Here is a 27,053-nt window from a genome sequence, read left to right as displayed (position 1 = left end):
ACAGGATGTAGTTTCTACCTTTTTTTTCACTTCACATATCTAGAGTATACTAAAATGCTATCTTAATCACAGTACCGTTGAAGTGTAGGGCTGACAAAAATTCAATTTTCAACATTTCACACAGTTACTGAATCAATTTAAAATGCTGTCATAATCTGCTTACACAAGATGGCGGCAGGTACAGGTGTACACGACTTTAACGCTGAAATGAATTATAGTAATGCAGTCAAAAAAGAAGCGTGTGTAAAGTATAAAAGTGAATTCTCGAAATTTAGTGAACACATTTCAAGTTTACATTTCGTTATTGATGGCCTAAGAAGAGAAAACCATAGCCTAAAGCTCAAAAATGTACAACTAAGAACAAAGGTAAACGTGCTTTTACTCCAACAAGATAAAATGGATAAATCGACAGAATGGAGGAAAGTCAACAACAAACGCAGATCACCGGACGCTAATACTTCACAAACAGTAAGTGACACAAACTTGGTGGACATAAATAAATTTGCTCCTAGTAACAGTGTATCAGTGACTGGCGCAGAATCAAAACTAAAATAGTGTGTTAAATTCCCTAGAAGTGAAAGTTATCACAAGGAAGTTTCATTTGATAAGCCAAAGCCTGTATCTTCACCACATAAATGTTCCAGTTCTGACAACTACAAACTTTCTGCTCCAAATAAATCTATCACACATGTACACATTTTTGCGGACAGTCATGGTAGAGGCTTAGCAGATATCGTAAAAAACAATCTTAGCAACACTGAAGTGTGTGGAATAGTGAAACCTGGTGCAAAAAATCGAGGAATTATTATCGGGTTGCGATTCTGAGAACGTTAAAAACAACTAAGTGATAATAATCGGTGGTGCAAACAATGTAGCCTGTAATGAAGGCCACGATGTGATACAAACACTGGAAAAGAATTTCTCGGCACTAAATCGCTCCAAGTTATTTGTTGTAAACATCCCGAAAAGACGTGACTTGGAACCACAGTCATGTGTCAACGAAGCTATCTCACAAACAAACTATATATTGACAAAGACTTGCAATCGCTTTAATAACTGTTGTGTTGTAGATGCAAGCAGTTTTAGAAGAGAGTTGTTTACAAAACATTGTATGCACCTAAACCGGGCAGGAAAGAGAGCATTAGGTATTCTCCTAAAAGCAGCAATGACGGAACAATTCAACTCTACGAGATGCATGTCGTATAAACAAACTACAATAGACAAATGGTTTTCAAAAAAACAGGACAAGAGTGCATTCGTGGACTCGACAGTTAGGAATAATTTTTTAGGCAAAACCCTGTAATAGCCTCTGTAACAGATCAACTTGCAATCTTCCACCACAATATTAGAGGCCTGTTTAATAAGCTGAACAAACTCTCAGTCAATGTGCAAGACAATGAAAGCATAGATCACACCCATGTACTATGCTTCACTGAGCATCACGCCTGCTCAGGGATGGAAAGGCTGGTAATACCTGACTACAACCTGATGTCTTCATACTGCAGAAACCAAATAAAAGGTGGTGGTGTTGCAATTTTTGCTAAGAACAGTATCAATTGCAAAGAAATGTATGTTCAAAATTTTTGTTTAGAGCAAAATTTTGAATCATGTGCCATCGAAATTTCTGTAAGTAATTCCACCCTATTAATTGTGGCAATTTATAGAGCACCTTCAGGAAATCTTGACTTCTTTTTGAAGCAGCTCAGTGTGCTTTTACTGCACTTATTCAACTATAAAAGAGATGTTGTACTACTTGGAGATTTCAACATCAACTTTCTTACACATAGTAGTGGGAAGACAGACCTAGAAAATCTCATGTACACCTACAACCTTCTGCCAGTGGTCAATTTTCCCACCAGAGTAACTTCATATTCAAGCACACTAATTGACAACATTTCTGTAGACCAAGAGAAATTGGGCAGTATCAGCATTAGTAAAATAATAAATGGTCTTTCTGACCATGATGGTCAAAGACTTGCCATCAAAAATATAAATGTTTGTCAGAGTAAAACTGAGCCCACATGGAAGGTATTCAGGCCCATAAATGTACTAACAATCAAAACATTCAAATCATGCCTCCATAATGTAAATTGGAGTCACATATATTCCGAAACAGATGTAAATTCCAAGTATAACCTGTTTAGTAAAGAAATTGTATCAATATTTGATACCTCCTTCCCAAAAAAGTTTATAGGAATGTACCAAAAGAAAATAAAAAAACCATGGATAACAAATGGGATTAGGACATCTTGCAAGCAAAAAAGAATTTTGTACATAACAGCAAAAGAATCAGGAAACCCCAGTCAAATAAATCATTATAAAAAGGATTGTAAAACGTTGAGTATGGTAATCAAACTTTCAAAAAGCATATATTTTAGATCCAAAATCAAAAAATCCAGTAATAAAATTAAAGCAATCTGGGACATAATAAGGAGCGAGACTGGTACGAACAGTGCCAGTAAACCAGTAGACATTGTACTAAACATTGATGACAATACTGCAGGCACCCAAGAGAGTATTGTGAATGCATTCAATGACTACTTCATAAGTGCTGCAGAGCAAATAGGTTGCAATGGGTCCTTAGAAAGTGCCATGGATCTACTGAAGCACAGTTTTCCCATTCCAGTGAGCGAGATAAGGACATCCCCCATAACCAGATATGAGATTTAAAAAAAACCATTGCCTGATTAAAATGTAAGGGATCATCTGGTGTAGATAGTACCTCCAGTAAGATGCTAAAAACCTGCTCTGACCAATTAAGCATAGTATTAGCCCATATATTTAATGCCTCTATGTATCAGGGTGTTTACCCAGAGAGAATGAAACTTGCTATAGTGAAGCCTCTCCACAAAAAGGGAGACACAACGCAAGTCTCAAACTATCGTCCAATCTCGCTCCTGTCCACCTTCGCTAAAGTCCTTGAGAAACTATTGCACTCCAGAATTGTAAGGCACCTAGAAAACTTTGGCTTCATAAGTGATAGACAGTTCGGTTTCCGGAAAAGTATGTCCACAACTGAGGCCATATTTTCTTTCACAAATGATATACTGGAATCCCTAAATAATAAAATGAAGACAGTTGGAATATTTTGTGATTTGTCCAAAGCCTTCGGCTGTGTGGACCACAAAATACTCCTCAACAAAGCACACCACTATGGGATCACTGGGGCACTGGGAAGCTGGCTAAAATCCGACCTCCAAAACAGGAAGCAGAAGGTAATTCTCAATGGGAGCAATAAAGAGGGAGAGGTAGTAGAGTCAGACTGGAGCATTGTACTCCATGGAGTACCCCAGGGATCCATCCTTGGTCCGTTGCTGTTTCTGATATACGTAAATGACCTACCTTTTTCATGCAATACATGCAAGTTCACCATGTTTGCTGACGACACCAGCATTTTGATTAGTAACAAACAGCCAACAAATTACTTATAGTACTATTAACCTAGTTCCAAGTTAACTCGCTCACAGTAAACCTTAGCAAAACAAATTATATCCATTTCAGCCTTGCCCACAAACTCCCCCAGGAGATTACTGTTTTAAATAACAATAATCAGATAGAAAGGGTACATTGCACCAAATTCTTAGGCCTCCACATAGACAGTAGGCTCAACTGGGACCACCATGTCCTCGAGACTGTAAAAAGGCTGTCCTCAGCAATTTTTGCCATTAGGACAATCTCACAATTTGGAGACATAAATGTCACGAAGTCCACATACTTTGCATACTTCCACTCCATTATGTGTTATGGCATCATCTTCCGGGGCAATTCACCCTCGTCTAAAAACATCTTCCTCATGAAGAAAAAAGTAGTCCGTATAATGTGCAGAGAACCTCCTACCGTACGCTCCTAAAAAACTTGGAATACTTTCCACAACCTGCCAGTATATTTTTTCCCTAATGAGTTTCTTGGTTGACAATCCTGCCCACTATGAAACCAATGAAAGCTTCCATTATCACAATACAAGAAAAAAGGCTGACCTCCACTATGAACTAAAAAGTACAACTCAGGTACAGAAAGGAGTGCATTACTCCAGTCTCAAAATATTTAACTTATTAGCAAGCTATATAAAAAGTCTACGTAGTAACAGTGCATCATTCAAAAACAATCTAAAGACATATTTAATCGAGAAAACGTTTTACTCACTTGATGAATACTTCAACAGAGAAAAGTAGTCTTTGTATGTATTTATATTTACAGTTGTTTGTTTATGTTCTTTTTGTTCCCATTTGTACCCATATACTTACTGTGACAAATAGGCTTTTGCAATGTGATAAACTTTACATAATGTATTATTCCTACGACTTTATTTTAGTTCATTATTATTTTTGCAAGTCTTATGTAATTTATGTCTAGTTCTGCTCTTGTAAACTAATTGATACCATGGTCTGCGAACATATATTACTCAAATCGTTCATCATAGCATCATACGTATAACAGGATCTAGTAATTTTGTAGATAAATAAATAAAATAAATAAATAAATAAATGAGGTATAATCTAATGTGAAAAGGTTAACACACACAATAAGACAAGTATTGCAATTAGAAGCCATGTGTTTGCCTTGAGAAAGTGTAACTGATGGCATGCAAAAACAAAGACTTCATTAATCCAGTTTTTGAGAATAAGGCCACTTAGCAACTTCCAACACAAACTTTGCACATAATTCAAAACCTTTCCTAGGCTGCCTCTTACTTACATACATAAAGACAAATATTTAACAGATTAAATCATTTGCAAAGTCATCAGATGCTTGACAATGTTTCTTTTGCCATGACAATAAGATGTCTGACGTGTGCTCATAACAAGCTGCAAAATTATACCATTGTCAGTCACTGTATGCTACCTGCCTGACAGGGGTCCATTCATAATGTCAACATACTGCCTTCCTTTTCCACCATGAAATGATTAGCCCAGCAAGGAACTACAATGATCTATAGTCTTTTTCCTACAACCATCCTGAAAATCAAATAAAATTTCTGAAAATTCTATGCCTTGTAAAGTTGCAGTTTTGATTCACATTCCTTGCCACCCAATTTTAATCATACTTTGTAGGTCATCAGGTTTCTCTCACTGTTTCAAAACAATACACTGAACATGTTGAACAATCACTTTGTTTCTTCCTCAATGAGTTATTATGGCTGTAATTTTTAAATGACCTCAATGAAAAAGTATCTACCAATACAATTTTTCAAGCTGTATTGCTCCTAATGCTTTATGGGGTCGGCACATTGTTCTGGATTTGGCAATGTTTGTGGTAGTGGGCTGCCAGGTGCCCTCCCTATCACCACACACGCATAGGATGACCCAAAAAAAAAAAAAACTTCCCATATTTTAAAGGCAAATAGAACAAAATGAAAGAGAGAGGAACTTCTTTATACTAAAATATACAATGGATATGAGAAGTGAAAAAGATGCTTGGTAGGAGTTGTTAACTGTAACCAACATGCGTTAAAGGACAAGGCCCGAAATCTATCATCAACTAAAGTGTAATGTCTTGTGGAACAGCTGCCATCTCCGTTTGTATTACTCTCAAGGTCTGCAAAAGTGTGGGGCCAATGTGCATAAACCTTAACATCCAGGTGGCCTTAAAGACAAATAAATAAATAATAAAAAACCACTTGGAAGCAAGATTTGGCGAACAGGGCAGCCAAGCAACATCCCAGCATAATGAGATTGGTTTTCCAGGAAACGGATCTCTGTGCACTCTTATTGATAACCCTGCTGTGAACTGCAACAGCATCTTGTTGGAATCACAAATCACAGTTATCTTGTTCCAAGTTCTTAGGTTGAATCTGGAGGAAATGCTCAAGTATGGCAACATAATGGTGGCATGCTACAGTAACTGTTTCACACTCATTTTTAAAAAAGAAATATGGACCAATAATGCCACCTCTGCAAATTGCATACGAGTCATTTTATCAGAGTGCAATGGTCTTTTGTGCAGGATTTGGGGGTTATGATGAGACCAACAGCCAAAATTTTGTTTGTTTACACATAACCACTTCAGTGGAAATCTGCTTCGTCATACACAAAAGCATCTTCTGGGACCCTTTGCAGGATGTACGCTAATGATTGTTGGCGGCACTAAGTTCTTGGACAAGCGTCGTAGTAGTAGTAGTAGTAGTAGTAGTAGTAGTAGTTTTGTGTGTGTGTGTGTGTGAGAGAGAGAGAGAGAGAGAGAGAGGGGAGGGAGAGAGAGAGAGAGAGAGAGAGAGAGAGAGAGAGAGAGAGAGAGAGAGAGAGAGAGAGAGAGCGCACTTGTTCACGTGTGTTCCCAAGGAAGTTAAATAGCTGCAGCATGCTTCCTTGCAGAACACCAGGAACTGCAGAACAGATTGTCTCTCAGCTTCAATATTGTCCAGAATATTAGCAGTTTTAGGTTGACCAGATGGTTTCACTTCCAGTACTGAACACATTGTTTAAATTCTTGAACCACTGCAAGACAGCCTTCATAACAGGAACAATTTTATTTCATAGAACAGCAAACCTTACATGAAAAATTCTTTGTACTGCAATCACAGAATGATTGCTTTTGAAAAATTTTCAGCTGAATACACATGATGAGCTCCTGACCAAACAATAATAACAAACAAACATGGCAGGAGAGTGATGAGTGACACCACTTCTCTTGCCCTTCCAATTTGTTCCCTCACCCAGTGAAAAAATTACAGCCAATCAAAATATGGGAGGTTTTGTTGGGTAAATGGGGTTTTATTCCCAGTCATAGTGTCCATTGTGTCATTGCCACAGATTATTGCAGAGCAATTCATTCATAACACAGTACATAGTTTACAAACTGTTTTCAATACCATTTCATTTCATAGATTTTAATAAATCATTTTCTATTTGGAATATTTTGTCTTACTCATTTTCAAATAGAGTTTTTTGGGCCATCATTAAGCACAATTTTAATATCTCAAATCTGTGTACATATCTTACTGTTCACTGGATTACAATATTACATGTATTTTGCAAGTAAATTCTTTCATAAGAAAACTAGTTACCTGCAACTATAGCGATGAACTGAAGCCCTGTTAATATAACTGACTGCAAATATTACTCATCGATAACTTGAATACAACATGAATAAATTACCTCTAACATAAGTTGTGCCACACACATTCCAGTGAAAGGCAGTAAGCAGGAATGTCAAATGAAACCATCTCTTACATTCATCTACCCATTAGAGATTATGAAGAAAGGCTTATCCTAACATGTGCAAATGCATATAAGCGGAAATTTCTCCCGTACTCCACTCTTCTATAAGTGAAACATATGGCATACGAGAATGTTGTAGAAATACTGAAAAAATTTAACTATTACCCTTGTGAAGAACTATGCCTAGAACAAAAAAGTAAAAAAAAGGTTTAAGAAATTCAAGAATAAGTTTTTAGAGTAGTACCTAGGAAAGCCATACAGCTACCCATCCTTTCCAAATGTAGAGATTATGAAGAAAAGCTTATCCTAACATGTGCAAACACGTAGAAGCGGAAATTTCTCCCGTACTCCATTCTTCATGAATGGAACAAAAAGAAATAATCACAATTTACTGTGCAAAGTACCAGTTGCTCTTCATGTATCAAGATTTGCAGAGTACAGCTGTAGATGTACAACGTCACTGTGTACAAGAATACAAATTTTGCATAGTGCAATGAAAAGAACAGCCTTCTCACTGTTGATGTCTAGTTTCAGTCATTAAGAGCAAAATAAAGTGATTGATACATTTTGCATATGGTTCTGTAGTAAATACGAAAATAAAATATTTCAAATGCTAAGGACGCACAACAAATACCACACAAAGGATGCAGAGGGAAGAGTTGTGTAACTCCAAAAATCTATGAAAGGAGATTAATCCTTTGAAACAATTTACATTAATGTTCACAAGATATTTAGACATTCAACAAATGTCTGAAATGTTGAAGTCTAAATATACTGTATACAGTGATAAAAACTAGCAGATCATAGATATTCTTTATTTTAGGTACAGATACACTGCATACAGTGTATTAAGAAATTTTATTTTAGTCAGAGCATAAATATTCTTTATTTTTGGTACATGTACAATGATTAACTGTATTTGGACAAGCTTTTTTCTTTTTCTTTTTTTTTAATATCTAACAGTTTGTTAATAGCTGAAGCGAGTGTATGTCTATTAAAATTCCATGAAAGAAATTGCTAACCATTCATGTCCTAACTTTTTAGCTTCTCTTGCACTTTGTAATGTCATTTTGATAAATTCTGTGATAATAATGTTGTGTCGCAAACTTCCCAACGTAGCGGCTGCTTAATATTGTTTCCCCCCCCCCCCCCCCACCCATTTCTTTGTGCAATCATAATTAATATTCTCTCACTTGAAGTTACACTTGTCATTTTATATTTCGAATGAAGTCATCGCAATATTAATTCAGTGGTATACTCATTTCAGACATAAGCAAATACCTCACAGTAAAATGAGTCATCTAAATCAATGTCTGTAATGTTCGTCATCAAAAGAAGGTAACTGATGTGACTATTTTATTTAAAACATGCAATTAATGATACTAACGAGTTACAAAACAAAAAAGTATATTTACTAGAAATTAATACATGTTTTAAGTAAGAGCTTGATTTTTTTGGCAAAACAAAAATTATGTTCAAGCTGTTTACTATTACACAAATGTAATTATTCTCTGTACAGCAAATATGTCAATAAGAATATGAACTGATTGGCTATTCATTCATGCCACATGCCACCATTCTTCCAGTAGGCCTAATTGTTTATTTTATACTATGGCAAAGCTACACAGCTATAGCATCCTCCTGGAGGGGGAAGTATCACATGAAAGTCAGTTATTGATGTGGGCAGGTTCACATGCAAAGAACTGATGACACCATTACACAGATGCTGGCATCAGAATACTCTGTCTGATGTCAACAGTTGAAAAACTTGACAATGTTACACATCAAAACCATACAAAACAGTATCAATTGCACATGCTGATCACTCAAAACAATGTATAAGATGAGGTTTTTTGTGTTTGCTGACATCAACTGTACCACCATTTTGGTAATTCCACACAAAACTAGCAATACCAACAGTTCATTAACATTTGGTACAACATTAATTTCGATTTGATTGCCTATTTTTAATTAACACAAACATCTGAGTGTTGAAATTCAAATTATTATATTAGTCTGACCAACACTAGGCTATAAACACTTAAATGATATTATAAAGCACGAATCAGCAGTCTTTTAAACTGAAAGAGAACGCAAATGACATTAAAGATAATGTAGTAAAAACATGCACTTAAGTTTGTTTTCATTAAATAATTGATTGCCATCATTTTAATGTACAAAAAGGCAAGGATGGCATACTCTAATATCCCAAATTTGTAATTTCAGATTTTTTAAAGTGCACTATAATTCGAACCTGCACCACTTTAACTTAATTACATGCATATTTACAGTTATTGCAACAGGACAATATATTTACAGTAATGAATTACAGCTATCAAGCTAAAACATGAGAGTTATAGGTATGCAACATACCTTCTTTATGTTCACTCATTTTTCTCTTTGCGATCACTTGGTCTTTAACATTTCTACTCCTCTTCCTTTGCTCCTTTTCATGACTGTTTTGTGAATCCAGTGACTGTGGGTCATTAGAGTAACTTGACTGAAATGAATTACACTTTGATAAGAGTTCTGGATTAGAACTAGAATTTCGCCTCAACTGAATTGTTGATCGCTGAAGACTTTTCCCTCGGCTGTCTTTTGCATTTTTCTTCTGCTTCTCTGGTTCGTCTTCCTTATCCAATTTTTGTCTTTTACTCTCACTTCCTTCATCTTCCTGATGACTGCTGTCCCTGGACATCCATTCTGTTCTTTTTCCTTTGCTTCTCATGTTTTCAGTGTCAGATGTGTCAGAAGTCACATCGGATGTATAACTGCTTTCTTCCAAGTCTTCATCCTGCTGACTTTGTTTCAAACCTTTAGTACTGGTACCAGATATATCTGCATTTTTAGCAATTCGCTTCCTGCGCACTTTCTTCTGTGCATCTGTATCTGCGGATTTTTCAGTGCTTTTGCTTTTTGTAACAGATATTCGCCTCTCTTCATTAAGGAATTTCATGTACCCATCCAAAAACCCACTTCGATTTTGTAAAAAATACTTTTGTTTTGACATCTTAACATCTTGTTCAAGAGTCATGGGACTGTAAACAGAACTATCTTCCAATAGACATTCTAAATCATCCTCTATGTTAATTAAGGTGACTTTTCGATTTATTTCATTAAAGGATTCTGCAAAATCTGATGGTTGTTGAGATGCAGACTTCATTTCTGATGACATGTTGACAACCTCTGAAATCTGTCTAATGCTGTCAGAAGATTGTTTAACACTAGGAAGATCTGTTACAACTGGCTGTGTCACAGAAGCTGTTGCAGACTGATATTCATTATCAGACTTATAAATGGAATCCTGAAATGTATCTGAACTTTGTTTGAGTACATTTTCATACACTACACTTGCTTTTGGTGAAACCAACTTTTCATTCAAAGAATTGTTCCTTGAATCAGTATCTTGTTGCTCTCTATTTCTGTCAAAGTGTGTGACATAGGAGCTGGCACTGTTTTGAGTCACTGCCTCTTCAGCAGACACTAGTTGCTGTCCTTCAGAAGTGGCCCTAATAAGGTGAGAAGAATGCTCTTTTGTCTGAGCCTCTGTGACTTCACCAGTAGATAGTAATCCTGTACACAGAGGTTCACCTTCCTGCTGTAGTGCTGCACTGTAACCTGTGGCAGCATGCTTGTCAATATCATTACTCACCTGTTCACTACAGGATGAACTGCTTTCAATATAACCTTCTTGCTCCATAGATACTGAAGGCTCTAAAATGTCCTGAGGTTGGAGAAGTGTTGATGTCTGTGGCAAATTGGGTGTTTGCACTACTGATAACATGGTAGCGGTACTACTATCTCCACCCTCTCTCTCATTGACGCATACCTTATAATATGGACTGGATTCGTCTTCAACACTTTGTTCCTTCATTTGTGGTGTCACATTTTGCTTTCGGCAGGTATTATCTTGCCGATTTCCTTTACCATGCAAACCACTGTCTTCGTTATAACCATCTTTGATGTCACATTCATCTAATTTTTGTCTTTGTGCAACACCTGCTGAGCCCAATGTACGATTTATTATGTGGTGACTAGGGATTTGTGATTTAGGCAGTACTCTTAATGAGTTTGTTGAGCATGGCTCACTGTCTGCAGAATGGCTTACTATTTTTGGCCTTTCATCAACAGTAGGACATTGCCGTAGACACACCTCTGGAGACAATGGCTGGACATAAGATGCAGAAGGCACCATACCTACTGGACTGTGGTAAACAGGATATGCAGGACTCAAAGCATGAGCATGAGGGCTTGGATTGTGGCTATGGGGACTGGGATTGTGACCAAGGGGACTTGGAACATGACCACGAGGACTCTGAACGTGACTGAGGGGGCTCGGAACATGACCAAGAGGACTCGGAACATGACCAAGAGGACTCGGAACATGACCAAGAGGGCTCGGAACATGACCAAGAGGGCTCGGATGTGACTGCGTACTAGCTGGGCTTTGTGTTTGTGTAAGATTTCCACAATCAGACTGACCGTGTTTCAATGAATCATTTGCCATACAGAGCAATGGCTCAGAGTAAGATTTTGTTTCTGATGTTGAAAAAGATGGTGAACTACTATAATTGGCACTATCAACAAGAGAGCTGCTGTATTGCTGCATATGAAATGGTGCATCACTGTTAGGCTGACGCTTATGAATTGTTTGCTGTAATACACCAAGGGCACGTTTGCCATGCTGCTCTTCTACACCAAGACTTGTTGGAACTGACCCAGAACTAATACCAGTTGAACATGTTCCACCATTTTCATTGCGTGTAAAGGTAACCGTTTGTCTTCCATTATTCAATGGAGAAAAATTAACAGGTGGAGATTGACTATGTTCCTCTGGTAAAGGTGCTTGTGTCATGTGCTCAGAAGAATTAAATTCTGAATACAATTTCGTATCAAGTGAAGCTTGATGGTACGGTGTGGGTAGCTGTGCAGGAGAAACAAACCCTTTTCCACTGCTAACAAAATCAGAGACACCTGGTAGTTGCTGCTGGCATTTATTGTTGTCATTTCGATAAGTTGTTGCACAAACAACTGAAGTACTGTCCCGAGATGATACAGCCCCTACATTACTGAATGTTGCCGGAGAATGCTGATAAAATGGGGCACTAGTTGCTGCACTAGAAGCAGGTGTAAAAGCTGTTCTACCAGGGGATAGTAATGTGTCTGGTTTCCTGATCTGTATTTTATTGTAATCACTTGAAGATTTACTGTATTCCAAAGCTGGTGAGAGCTGAGAGTTCATATTATTTAAATTCTGATTTGGGGTAAATTGTACATTGAAGTCTCCTTCACAAATGGAACTGCCCTTCTCCACCCCATTTCCAACAGTTTCATGTGGTAATATACCAAATGGACTTGGTATTTGGACATTTGTCTGATGTGACCAAGATGGGGTTGATGATAGTGATGATGGTGATCCTGCTGCCTGCTGTTCAAAATATGTGCTACTCTGTTGTTTTTCTCTTACTCTTGTTATTTCTGATTCAAGTGCATTTTGCTTGGTCACTGAAGTATGTTGTAAAGAATGCTTTGGGGGGTTACTTGTGGCACAGGGGCCATAATTAGCCAGTTTTTGTTCAGGATGGTGAAATAAAGTTGAAAAAACTGGATCATACGATCCAGACGTTTGTGGAAGGAAGCTTCCTGAGCCAAATGCTGCTGCCATGGAAGTGTGCCCCATGAGTTCTCTGTTAGGCACACTAGTAGAACTATGAGCAGTTTGCAAAAGAAGCTGGGAATTTGCTGATTGCAACCCTGTTACTGCTGTATTTTCCAAACTGTTGTTCCCTGTTGGTGAAGCATGATGGGGGGATCCAAAATTGCCACGTCCACTAGGAGCAGTCCCCTGGTAACTGCCTGCTGTACCTGTTAGCCTAGTGTATGAAGGATTATATGTTGCCCACGGCCCCAGTGGATCCATTGCTGTTCTGTGCCTATGACAATTATTTCATATCTTTCCAATACTAAGCAATCTACAATATGTAGAAATATTTTGCAATCCCTTCAAGTGCCCAAATTTGTTTCAAGTTTGCAGTGACAGCAAAAATACTTTGAAAATGATACAGTTCATTATAACTCTTCCTCCATGATTGCAGCATATCCATCCTCCAAAAGTAGTCCATAATGACTTACTGGCCATATCAATGCACACTGCATTTTTGTATCACCTGCAAACAATAATATTTATAAAAATTCAGCCTTTCACTCTTCTGTACATTAATATAAGGATAGTTAATCTAAAAACATCCAACAAAACTCACCATAACAGAAAACATGAAAACTATACTTATAGAGGCTGATTTTAAGAATTTCAATAGTTTATTCTGTAATGCTTCAGCATTAAGATACTAACAGAAGTTACTACAATAATCTGTGCTTTATAAATATTCATCAGTTTTGAATAAATTTATGTGAGATTATGTTATGAATAATCTAGTGTTCCTACTCACTGAAGCACACAAAAATCCCCAGATGTTAAATTCAAACAACATATCCTAGGTAAGATTTAAACGGAGATAAAGTGCAGTAAGGGCTCACTTATAAGTAAACTAAATGCACGTAATTACAATGTCATACTAAATCATCTCAAGACTCTACTGTCATTTTATACAACCATGTATATATTATAGGTCTTTTCGGCTATAAATCGGTTACAATACATGTTTTACCTAAAATGAATTTTATCCTTTCTTAATTTTACCCTGCCTAAAGGCAAAATGAAATTGAATGATCACAACAGAGAAAAGTATCTTCTTGCCTACTCACCTACACATCCCGGCTTTTCTCGAAAATGACAGTTGCAAACGTTGTTGATACACAGTCAGAAACAAAACATGCTTTACAACGGTATCACAAGACACTAAAATCAATTTTCAGGTTTATCATAACATAAACATACGTTTGTATCTACCACACGTACTGTTCATCTAATCTTTCTTCTCGATCGTCAACCTATATGACGTAATCCCGCGGTAAACCAACACAAATGACTTTAAAACAGACGCGTAATTTGACAAAAAGAACTATATTTAGCAATGCGATATTATCAACTGCGGCCCGACTTGTTTACGATGCGTCAGTCCACCACTGCCGTATCCTTCATAGACTTTACCGCTACGCATCTCTAACATCTGTGTTGTTTTCGGCACCATTTCAGACAGCTCGCTGAAGCGCTGCACCTTCCATCTACAGGCAGACACCTCATGTAAGCCGTAGGCATTTCTTGTCACGCACGTAGTTAGAGCTCAATGAAGGATAATGAAATATCAGTGATAAAGATAAAATCGATCCATCGTAAGCATGTAGTAAAATCGAAAAATTGAATGAGTATCCCGCCAGTCGACAGGTATCTCAGCTTCTAATGTTTCATCATGTTACAAGATGTTCATGTTGAGTATACTTATTATTACTGCCATAACATATGGAAAGCTAAAACTTTTATTAACGATTCAGACAATCGCTTCGGCATGCAAATACTGCGGCCTGCAACTCATAAAATTCGTATGAGCTCAGAGATACTATGGCCGTGAAATGAGAAAAGTTGGTTAAAGACGAAAGGTATACCTCGACTTAAAAATTGTACATTGTCAATTTTTAAATAATTTCTGAGATTAGACTTCCACTCGTCAGTTTCCTTTATTACCTTACTGGTTGATGGAATTTATTTTCTGTGTTGGCCATCTGTTTGCTTCCGCGTTGCAAGTTTCTAGTAGATTAAATCACACCCAGTGAGTCTTTAGGGCAATATCACACAATTTTTTCCAGAACTCTTATGAAATTGTTTATTTTGTATAACGAAATGAATAAATGGAAAGGAAGTTAGAGCTGTGCCGACTTTCTTTTGAAGAAATGAATGTGACTGGTTTTCCACTTGCCACTTGCAAATATTGTAAAAACTCACTATTTTTAAATCTGCACCACCCCTCAGTTTATTAGATACTTTGTAATTTCTAAAATCAGCAAATTACAGTCCCCCAAAGTAAGCAGTTATTTTTCCAACCTCAGATGTGTGCTTTCCAAATGATTTATTCCACTAGCTAAATGATAAAAATAATAATTGTGTTTATGCTATTCTGTAGTAAATGATTCCTTGCTGTCTTCATTTGAGCCAAGTGACTATGATGTGAAACTAAATCACTCTGATACACCTCTTCTGTGTGATCTTGGAAAAAGGAAAAACAACCCATTGTGCAGTCTTTTTACTGTTGTCAGTTGAGTCTTTACTGCTGTGACTATGATGTCCGTTTTATAAAAATATTATTTGTAACTTTCCTCACAACTATCGGCAAATTTTCTGAATTATCTCTCCTTTCTGAGGCTATTATTGTTTTTTATCATTTTGTGTATTCAAATTCTACATCTGATTAATATCAACAACAAAGGCATACAGAAGTGTTGTAATACAATATCAAACAAAAAATTAACAAACCTTATAATCTATAACATTATATAGGATGTTTCCATTGTGTGATACGAGTATTGTGGAATGGTACGGAATGTTTGGAAATCCAGTACCGACATGTAAAAATGTGAGAGGAATAATGTAAATAACTACAGATCAATCACAATTACCTCTTGCCTTTCAAAAATATTTAAGAAGATATGTGTGGCAAATTTATGGAATTTGTGAATAAAAACAAAATCATTTGTACTGAAAAACACAAATTTGGCAATTTGAGGACAACAGCAGCTTCCATTAATGAATACATTAACTGTGAAGAAACAGAAATCAACAGCAGTTTCTACTGACCTAACAAAAACTGTTGGTGGATCATAAGATTCTGCTGTCAAAGTTTGAACAGTATAATATTAAAGGTCTAGAGGTCTGTCCAACAATTTGATCAATTCCTACCGGAACAATTGTAAGCAAGCATTGGCAAGAAGCACAGTAATGTCAACTTTAAAACTATTTCTGGATACTTATCTGAGCATAATCTAATCAAATATATTGTATCTCTGGGGTCATTAATAAGACCTCGTATGTTTCTACACTGTGTTAAGGATATAAGCTTAAATGTGGAACTTATAAAATGATCATATTTGCAGATGACACAACATTCTATTAAAAGAAAGGAAGGATTACTTACTGCAGTCACTAAACACTCACAAAAAGCTGGGCACAGAATAATCAGCTTTTAATAAATAGTAAAAAGAACTATCAAGCAAAAATCTCACAATACAAAACAAGGATATGTGTAGCCTCTTCCTCTCTACCAATAATGAACTAGTTGGTAACAGTAGAGAGATCAAAACCTTAGGATTATGGCTGCGAAGCAATCTCAAAAGGATTAAGGATATAGAATATCTTATGATTTTACTAAACAAATCATATTGACATTGTAAGTAAAATTAAATCATTAACCAAGAAAATGTCAGGTGGCCTTGACGAAGTACCTGACTTCATATTAAAAGCTTGTGCTCACTACATAGCTATACCACTGCCAAAATTTTCAGCTTTTCTGTAGGAACTAGTGTCTCCCCAGATCTGAAAATAGCAAAATTTTCACCACTGATACAAAGGGTTCTTCAGATAAAATATCAAACTACAAACCTGTGTCACTGTTAAGTTCCTTGTCAAAAATTCTCGTAAAACATTTTTACTGAGAGGCTGACAAGTTTCGTAAGTAAGTACTCGCCTCTTACCATCTAGCATAGTGGCCTTAGAAATTCAAAATCTACATAAACAGCAGCTGTTGCACTCGTAATACTGTACTCTAAAATCCCTCAATCAACATGAATGAGCTGGCGGTATTTTCATAGACCTTTCAAGAGACTTCGATGTCCTGGACCATAAAATCCTTTTCAGAAAATCAGAGAGATGAAGTGTAAGAGCAGTAACAAATAGCTCTTTGTATTCACACCTAAACAATCACAGGCAGGAGATATCACTCACTTTGAGTTCAACAGTGAATAAAACAAGAAAATAACTCATACATTTCCAGTGAACTATCAGCAAAATATGGTTGCCTTAGGACTCAATCATAGGACCATACTATCTCTGTTTTATGTGGACAACCTTGTTGAATATATGCTTCATCAAAAAACTATTCCATTTGCTGGTGATACCAACCTTTTGCTCACTGGAGCCATCCCAGAAACCTTTCAGTCAACAGCAGAAAGGTACACAAAAAGACATACAGGCTGGTCCACCAGAACAAACTCATTGTAAATACTGTAAAAACTGTATTTGTCATTTAGCCAAACATCTATTAAAGCTAAATTAAAAAGAAATACCCATTAGAAAATGTAAGTGTAACAAAGTTTTGGGTCTGTGGGTTCAGCAGGACTTAAAATAGGACGCACATTTAACAAGTAGTCAAAGAAACACTCTTGTGTGTGCTATGGAGTGAGAATAATAGTCTACAACAAGCAAAACAACAGTACTGCAAGATACTATCAACAATTCCACTTACTGATCCAGTATGGAATCATTTTCTGGGAACATTCAACTCATAGCATGAATATCTTTCGAATGCAAAAAAGAGCCCTAAAGTAATTTATTGTTTTAAAACATGGAGTCCTGTATATTTCATTTCACTAAGATTGGTGCATATTCATTTATGAAACTACCTTGTTCCATAGGGACTACCTCTTGAAAACAGGCACAATACTGAAGAACAAGAATTTAAACACCTACAGTGTCAGAGGGAAATCCACTAGACACCAATCATATCCGAGAACAACATTCTACAACAGAAGCATAATTAACATTGGTGGCATAATATACAATAAAATGCCAGAGGAAGAATTGCTGTGTGTCCAGTATTTAGAATAAAACTAAAGGCCTTCCTAATAAAGCAATGTTTCTATTCTGTAGAAAAATTTCTGAACATGTTACTTTAAAAAATATATTTCAAGAAGAGGTGTAATTGCCTACTATTTTACTGACACTGTATTACAGTATCATTATTTTGACATGTCCTTAAACAGTTAATGTTAAACTTAGGTTATGAAAATATCTATCTACTTACTTTCAGATTTTTTTTATAGTACTAATTATAACTGTATCTTCATTTTGACCTTTCCAATGTTAATTGTACAATTTGTGCTAAATGATGAAACTGGATCAATGAAGATCAATTGTTGTTGTTGTTGTTGTTGTTGTTGTTGTGGTCTTCAGTCCAGAGACTGGTTTAATGCAGCTCTCCATGCTACTCTATCCTGTGCAAGCTTCTTCATCTCCCAGTACCTACTGCAACCTACATGCTTCTGAATCTGTTTAGTGTATTCATCTCTTGCTCTCCCTCTTCGATTTTTATCCTCCACGCTGCCCTCCAATACTAAATTGTTGATCCCTTGATGCCTCAGAATATGCCCTACTAACCAATCCCTTCTTCTAGTCAAGTTGTGCCACAAATTTCTCTTCTCTCCAATTCTATTCCATACCTCCTCATTAGTTATGTGATCTACCCATCTAATCTTCAACATTCTTCTGTAGCGCCACATTTCGAAAGCTTCTATTCTCTTCTTGTCTAAACTATTTATCATCCATGTTTCACTTCCATACGTGGCTACACTCCGTACAAATACTTCCAGAAACGACTTCCTGACACTTAAATCTATACTCGATGTTAACAAATTTCTCTTCTTCAGAAATGCTTTCCTTGCCATTGCCAGTCTGCCTTTTATATCTTGTCTACTTCGACCATTATCCGTTATTTTTCTCCCCAAATAGCAAAACTCATTTACTACTTTAAACATCTCATTTCCTAATCTAATTCCCTCAGCATCACCCGATTTAATTCGACTACATTCTATTATCCTTGTTTTGCTTTTGTTGATGTTCATTTTATATCCTTCTTAATCAGTCAATCAAAAAACACAAAATTGAGCAAGACCTGCTAACTTTTTTGCTCACTAAATTCTTGATGTAGGGAGAAAACAGCATCTCATGCTTACTTTTGTCCTCACCTTAAATGTGGGGTCACATTTTAGAGAAACTCTACAGCAGCTATTAACACTTTCAGCTCAAGCTAATTGCAAAAAAGGGTAATTAGAATCAAGTTTGGATGGAAACCTAGGCACTCTGTTTAAGATTGCTGATATTCTTGCTTCATGATGTATCTACATTATAGAAACCCTTATATCCTCTAAAATAATATGTAGGAACAGTAGATTGCTAAAGAAAAACTGCCATTCACTGTTTTGCAGACAACAGGATGATCAGTATATCACTTTGGGATACAAACTTTGGTTTGTAAATAACTAAGTGGAAAATTATGGGGCCAAGCATGTTGCTGGATAATTCTGGGATCTGACAACCTACAAATTGCAAATTTTTAAATTGTGGAAGGCTAGAATTTACAAAACACCTTGGCAGTTTGGTATGATTCAAATAGGACAGACTCCACATGCCTTTTGCAATCAAACAAGTCTACTATTGCCAAAAATTGCATGTCCAATTGGACATTTAATGGAGTATGATAAAAGAATCATTTTGACTGCAGCAACATCTTTTCGATACCCCATTACTAAAGAATCCTCCGAAATACACATCTTGGAAAATCCGATGAACTGTGACAGCTACCAGCTGGATAATGTGTGGCATTCTATCATCTTCACAATTTGTTCGAATCAAATGTGACAGAGTGCGCCGATGGCAGTAGTGAGCAGTAATGAAGAGGATAGCTGATTTCCACTGTTTCTTCTTCGGTGCAGGCACTGCCCTGGGATGGTATGGTCAATGTGAATTGACACATGCATGGAGTACTCACAGCATGCTATACATATATTGTGCAATGGGGGATGTTTTCATCAGTGTTCAATGGCAGACACTTAGTGGAAATATCATGGAGTGTAGTTGAAGACGACAGGTTGCAAGCCTGAAATTTTTTTAAACATTACAAATTACTGTTGCATAATGTACAAATTATTTAGGAATAAAGGAGGTGACTAGCCGAAAGGCAGAAGCACTGCATCATCGCTAGGTGCACAAACAAGCTTTGCTAGCTTTCAGAGTGAACTTCCTTTTTCTAGCTTGTAGGGAAAAACAAGCGCACATGCATGCGCTCGCATGCCCTCTCTCTCTCTGTCACACACACACACACACACACACACACACACACACACACACACACATATACACTCCTGGAAATGGAAAAAAGAACACATTGACACCGGTGTGTCAGACCCACCATACTTGCTCCGGACACTGCGAGAGGGCTGTACAACCAATGATCACACGCACGGCACAGCGAACACACCAGGAACCGCGGTGTTGGCCGTCGAATGGAGCTAGCTGCGCAGCATTTGTGCACCGCCGCCGTCAGTGTCAGCCAGTTTGCCGTGGCATACGGAGCTCCATCGCAGTCTTTAACACTGGTAGCATGCCGCGACAGCATAGACGTGAACCGTATGTGCAGTTGACGGACTTTGAGCGAGGGCGTATGCGGGAGGCCGGGTAGACGTACCGCCGAATTGCTCAACACGTCGGTCGTGAGGTCTCCACAGTACATCGATGTTGTCGCCAGTGGTCGGCGGAAGGTGCACGTGCCCGTCGACCTGGGACCGGACCGCAGCGACGCACGGATGCACGCCAAGACCGTAGGATCCTACGCAGTGCCGTAGGGGACCGCACCGCCACTTCCCAGCAAATTAGGGACACTGTTGCTCCTGGGGTATCGGCGAGGACCATTCGCAACCGTCTCCATGAAGCTGGACTACGGTTCCGCACACCGTTAGGCCGTCTTCCGCTCACGCCCCAACATCGTGCAGCCCGCCTCCAGTGGTGTCGCGACAGGAGTGAATGGAGGGACGAATGGAGACGTGTCGTCTTCAGCGATGAGAGTCGCTACTGCCTTGGTGCCAATGATGGTCGTATGCGTGTTTGGCGCCGTGCAGGTGAGCACCACAATCAGGACTGCATACGACCGAGGCACACAGGGCCAACACCCGGCATCATGGTGTGGGGAGCGATCTCCTACACTGGCCGTACACCTCTGGTGATCGTCGAGGGGACACTGAATAGTGCACGGTACATCCAAACCGTCATCGAACCCATCGTTCTACCATTCGTAGACCGGCAAGGGAACTTGCTGTTCCAACAGGACAATGCACGTCCGCATGTATCCCGTGCCACCCAACGTGCTCTAGTAGGTGTAAGTCAACTACCCTGGCCAGCAAGATCTCCGGATCTGTCCCCCATTGAGCGTGTTTGGGACTGGATGAAGCGTCGTCTCACGCGGTCTGCACGTCCAGCACGAACGCTGGTCCAACTGAGGCGCCAGGTGGAAATGGCATGGCAAGCCGTTCCACAGGACTACATCCAGCATCTTTACGATCGTTTCCATGGGAGAATAGCAGCCTGCATTGCTGCGAAAGGGTGATATACACTGTACTAGTTCCGACATTGTGCATACTCTGTTGCCTGTGTCTATGTGCCTGTGGTTCTGTCAGTGTGATCATGTGATGTATCTGACCCCAGGAATGTGTTAATAAAGTTTCCCCTTCCTGGGACAATGAATTCACGGTGTTCTTATTTCAATTTCCATTAGTGTATATATACATATGCCTGCCTCCCTACATTGTGTTCAAACAACTGCCAGATCTTTCCCTTCACATAGTGAGTGTGCTGGGGGTTTGGTGGGGTGAGGGACAGGGAAAGGCAGGAAGCAGACGGGGCTGGGGGGAGCGGGGAGGGGGGGGGGGAGCATCTAGTGACTCATGGGAGAGTGGGGAGCTGTCTGTGGCCTAGCTAGGGGTGCAGGTAGAGGGGGAATGCAATTTCACAGACTAGGACGTGAGATAGCAGCACACAACTAGCTGATATGAAAAGGGGGTGGTGGTTCTGGAACAAACGCTCTCTCTCTCTCTCTCTCTCTCTCTCTCTCTCTCTCTCTCTCTCTCTCTCTCTCTCTCTCTACTGGATGGGGGGGACTGTGAGTTACCTTAGGTTTTGGCCAGGGAGGTTATGGGAGCAAAGGATGTGCTGTAAGGATAGTTCCCATCCATGCAGCTCAGAAAAGTTTGTGGTGGTGGGGAGGAATAAGATGGCATTGTTTGCAAAGCAGACATTGAAATCTCACGTTATGCTGTGCTGAGTGTTGTGCCACTGGCTGGCCCACCTTGTTTTTGGCATCAGTTTAGCGGTGGCCATTCATTCTAGTTGACAGCTGGTTGGTTGTCACACCAATGTAAAATATGCAGTGGTTGCAGCAGAGCTGGTATATAACATAGCTGCTTCCACTGGTGACCCAGCCTCTGATGGGATAGGATAAGACAGGTACGGGCCTGGGATAGGTGCTGCTGGGTGAGTGGATTGGGCAGGTCTTGCATCTGAGTCTTCCGTAAGGAGATGATTCTTATGGTAGGGGATTTGTGGTGGAAGTGGCAGAGGGATGGACTAGAATGATGTGGAGGATGGGTGGGTAGTGGTTTGCATAATGCAATAAACTGATTTGTCAAGTACATCATAACTTTTAAAGTTTAGGACAGGCAAACCCAATCTTGATGTACATGTAAACCATGAAGAGTGAGGTCAGCAAGTTGCACTGATGTGGTGCAGATAAGGTGTTTTGCGTACTGTCATGATTGATCCTGTTTGTCTGTTGTCTGCTTACAAGCTGAAGTGTACAGTTGATCAGTCCCTGTGACAGGGTGAAATGGTGAACCCACTTACAGAATTAGAGTGAACTCCTTATAATGAAAAGAAATTGGCAATTTCAGGGATGCTAACACACTGTATTGGCTTTTATGGTATTTTCTGGAAAGACTGAAAGGAGTCCATGCTACTCTATCCTGTGCAAGCTTCTTCATCTCCCAGTACATACTGCAGCCTACATCCCTCTGAATCTACTTAGTGTATTCATCTCTTGGTCTCCCTCTACAATTTTTGCCCTACACGCTGCCCTCCAATACTAAATTGGTGATCCCTTGATGCCTCAGAACATATCCTACCAACCGATCCTTTCTTCTAGTCAAGTTGTGCCATAAACTCCTCTTCTCCCCAATCCTATTCAGTACCTCCTCATTAGTTATGTGATCTACCCATCTAATTTACAGCATTCTTCTGTAGCACCACATTTCGAAAGCTTCTATGCTCTTCTTGCCCAAACTATTTACCGTCCATGTTTCACTTCCATACATGGCTACACTCCATACAAATACTTTCAGAAACGACTTCCTGACACTTAAATCAATAATCGATGTTAACAAATTTCTCTTCTTCAGAAATGCTTTCCTTGCCATTGCCAGTGTACATTTTATATCCTCTCTACTTCGACCGTCATCAGTTACTTTGCTCCCCAAATAGCAAAACTCCTTTACTAGTTTAAGTGTCTCATTTCCTAATCTAATTCCCTCAGCATCGCCCGACTTAATTAGACTTCATTCCATTACCCTCGTTTTGCTTTTGTTGATGTTCATCTTATATCCTCCTTTCAAGACACTGTCCATTCCATTCATCTGCTCTTCCAAGTCCTTTGCTGTCTCTGACGGAATTACAACATCATCGGCGAACTTCATAGTTTTTATTTCTTCTCCATGGATTTTAATACCTACTCCAAATTTTGTTTTGTTTCCTCCATTGCTTGCTCAATATACAGATTGAACAACATCGGGGAGAGGCTAAAACCCTATCTCACTCCCTTCCCAACCACTGCTTCTCTTTCTTGTCCCTCGACTCTTATAACTGCCATCTGGTTTCTGTACAAATTGTAAATAGCCCTTCGCTTCCTGAATTTTACCCCTGCCACCTTCAGAATTTGAAAGAGAGTATTCCAGTCAACATTGTCAAAAGCTTTCTCAAAGTCTACAAATGCTAGAAACGTAGGTTTGCCTTTCCTTAATCTTTCTCTTAAGATAAGTCGTAGGGTCAGTATTGCCTCACGTGTTCCCATATTTCTACAGAATCCAAACTGATCTTCCCAAAGGTCAGCTTCTACCATTTTTTCCATTCGTCTGTAAAGAATTCGCGTTAGTATTTTGCAGCCGTGACTTATTAAACTGATAGTTTGGTAATTTTCACATCTGTCAACACCTCTTTCTTTGGGATTGGAATTACTATATTCTTCTTGAAGCCGGAGGATATTTCACCTGTTTCATACATTTTGCTCACCAGATGGTAGAGTTTTGTCAGGACTGGCTCTTCTGAGGCTGCCATTAGTTCTAATGGAATGTTGTCTACTCCCAGGGCATTGTTTCGACTTAGGTCTTTCAGTGCTCTATCAAACTCTTCACGTAGTATCATATCTCCCATTTCATCTTCATCTACATCCTTTTCCATTTCCATAATATTGTCCTCATATACATCACGCTTGTATAGGCCCTCTATATACTCCTTCCACCTTTCTGCTTTACCTTCTTTGCTTAGAACTGGGGTTCCATCTGAGCTCTTGATGTTCATACAAGTGGTTCTCTTATCTCCAAAGGTCTCTTTAATTTTTCTGTAGGCAGTATCTATCTTACCCCTAGTGAGATAAGCCTCTACACGCTTACATTTGTCCTCGAGCCATCCCTGCTTAGCTATTTGCACTTCCTGTTGGTCTCATTTTTGAGACATTTGTATTCCTTTTTGCCTGCTTCATTTACTGCATTTTTATATTTTCTCCTTTCATCAATTAAATTCAATATTTCTTGTGTCACCCAAGGATTTCTACTAGCCCTCGTCTTTTACCTACTTGATCCTCTGCTACCTTCACTACTTCATCCCTCAGAGCTACCCATTCTTCATCTACTGTATTTATTTCCCCCATTCCTGTCAATTGTTCCCTTATGCTCTCCCTGAAACTCTGTACAACCTCTGATTTAGTGAAAACTTCCTGGCAGATTAAAACTTTGTGCCTGACCGAGACTTGAACTCGGGACCTTTGCCTTTCGCGAGCAAGTGATCTACCATCTGAGCTACTGAAGCACGATTCACGCCCGGTACCGGTAAGAGACAATATACCGGGCTTGAGTCGTGCTTCGGTAGCTCAGATGGTAGAGCACTTGCTCGCGAAAGGCAAAGGTTCCGAGTTCAAGTCTCGGTCGGGCACACAGTTTTAATCTGCCAGGAAGTTTCATATCAGCGCACACTTCGCTGCAGAGTGAAAATCACATTCTGGTTTAGTCAGTTTATCCAGGTCCCATCTCCTTAAATTCCCACCTTTTTGCAGTTTCTTCAGTTTTAATCTACAGTTCATAAGCAATAGATTGTGGTCAGAGTCCACATCTGCCCATGGAAATGTCTTACAATTTATAACCTAGTTCCTAAATCTCTGTCTTACCATTACATAATCTATCTGATACCTTTTAGTATCTCCAGGCTTCTTCCATGTATACAACCTTCTTTTGTGATTCTTGAACCAAGTGTTAGCTATGATTAAGTTGTGCTCTGTGCAAAATTCCACCAGGCGGCTTCCTCTTTCATTTCTTACACCCAATCCATATTCACCTACTATGTTTTCTTCTCTTCACCATAAACTACAACCATAAGTCTTTCACATGGGCACTCCTTTTTAAGTAATTTACAGCATGTTTCACTGATTGGTACTATGGCTGAACATTATGACAATATTTCTGCAACCATTTTTCCTCAAGGGTGTAGTGTAGAACAATGCTGAGGGAGCAGTTGTCGTACGGGAGATGACAACAATTCTCTAGGGACTTTTTCACATTTTCTCTCTTTATCAGTAATAAACATAACTTTCAAGAGACGGCTTGTAAATATCCCCAACTTTTAGTCTCATCCCATACATTTGTAGCACTTGTCTCCAACAAACAGGACCCAATTTTTGCACTTCAACCCTAATGATATAGAACGCATAATAAGAGTAAAATAATGCCTTTTAGTGTACTTGTATGTCCATGTGTCATTTGTACATGCGCACACATCATCCTCCATATCCTGCAACACTTTGGGGGACTACAACCACAAGGTATTCATCTGCTGTGTCTTTTTCATTGTGAGAGATTGTTGGTTGGTGAAGAAGCACATCCCTTGCAATTGCAGTAGAGTACTGTGCTTCTATTTCTGGCACTGTCTGTGAAAGATCTAGAAAGCATTCTCCAGCCCCTTTGATGAAGGGCCACAGATCTCTTGTGCACATTGTTACACACTGCTCCTGAACAATAGATTTTGCTGATGCTGGATGGAAGGTTGTCACTACTATTGATCTGACTATTAAGAGAAGCTTTGCAGTTATTCAAGTGTTGCAACAGGCTCCACGAGTTTTCGTGCACGTTACAGCAAGTTCTAGTACTTTTCAGTATGGTGAAGGAGTAGACCATGCACCACATCAAAAACTATAAAATTGTACTGTAAAACACCTTGTTCAAGGGAAATCATCCAGGAACATTACATGAAGAAGAATATAAAAAGTAAGGGTGTACGAAGAGATTGTTGAAACATTTCTAGGTGATATAAAATTCTGTACCATAGTATAATAAAAATTTAATTACAAAATTTGAGATCAAGTTTCATAAAAGAGGCTTTATAAAGTAGAGGAAAAAAGAAAGGATGTATTGTATAAACCAATAAAAAGACACTGTACTATGTTCATTACTGTATTACACATTACACTGTTTTTCTTTACAAAGACTCAAGAACAGCCTCTTCTTAGCATATCAAACCTTCACAATCCTTGGAGGAGTGCACACCTGCTCATGTGTGGTCCATCATTCCCGCCTCCCCTCTGCTGTCTGTTTCATTATTGCACTGACCTCTGTTGACACCTGGACTCAGCCAGGTACCCGAACAAGTTGCGAGCACTGTTCCCAGTGCAGCTGAGCTTGGCTGCCCATGATGCAGGCAGCAGAACAGAGCAGGCAGGCTAGGGTGGGCAAATGTGGTGCCATGCACAGCTTTGGGCACCAAAAGGCATGCACTGTATCTCATTTTTTGTGATGTAATCATGGCTTGGTGGTTCAATGGTACTGCGCCACATCTCAGGTTCAATTCCCATCAATCCTAGGATTTTT

General features: G+C 38.9%; 1 protein-coding gene and 1 long non-coding RNA gene across 3 annotated transcripts in view; one reads left to right on the top strand and one right to left on the bottom strand.

Moving 5' to 3' along the window:
* LOC126353806 (uncharacterized) overlaps positions 1-14,927 on the bottom strand; it is a 155,212-nt gene extending 140,285 nt beyond the window's left edge. Inside the window, exons 1-2 of one of the 2 annotated variants that reach the window (XR_007565208.1) lie at positions 13,923-14,927; positions 9,531-13,324 (exon numbers count right to left, since the gene is read on the bottom strand). Coding sequence is in view for 1 of the 2 variants with exons in the window: in XM_050002903.1 (XP_049858860.1) it covers positions 9,531-13,077 (3,547 nt within the window). In the remaining variant the exon portion in view is untranslated. The remainder of the gene's footprint in view (positions 1-9,530; positions 13,325-13,922) is intronic. The other variant, XM_050002903.1, reaches the window with a different exon arrangement.
* LOC126353807 (uncharacterized) overlaps positions 14,277-27,053 on the top strand; it is a 72,987-nt gene continuing 60,210 nt past the window's right edge. Inside the window, exon 1 of the long non-coding RNA XR_007565209.1 lies at positions 14,277-14,361. This is a non-coding gene — a long non-coding RNA (uncharacterized LOC126353807). The remainder of the gene's footprint in view (positions 14,362-27,053) is intronic.

Source organism: Schistocerca gregaria, chromosome 3 (assembly GCF_023897955.1).
Source record: "Schistocerca gregaria isolate iqSchGreg1 chromosome 3, iqSchGreg1.2, whole genome shotgun sequence".
NCBI classification, from domain to species: Eukaryota; Metazoa; Arthropoda; class Insecta; order Orthoptera; family Acrididae; genus Schistocerca; species Schistocerca gregaria.
The sequence above is the reverse complement of the archived record's forward strand: the minus strand, read 5'-3'. Positions and strand labels throughout refer to the sequence as shown.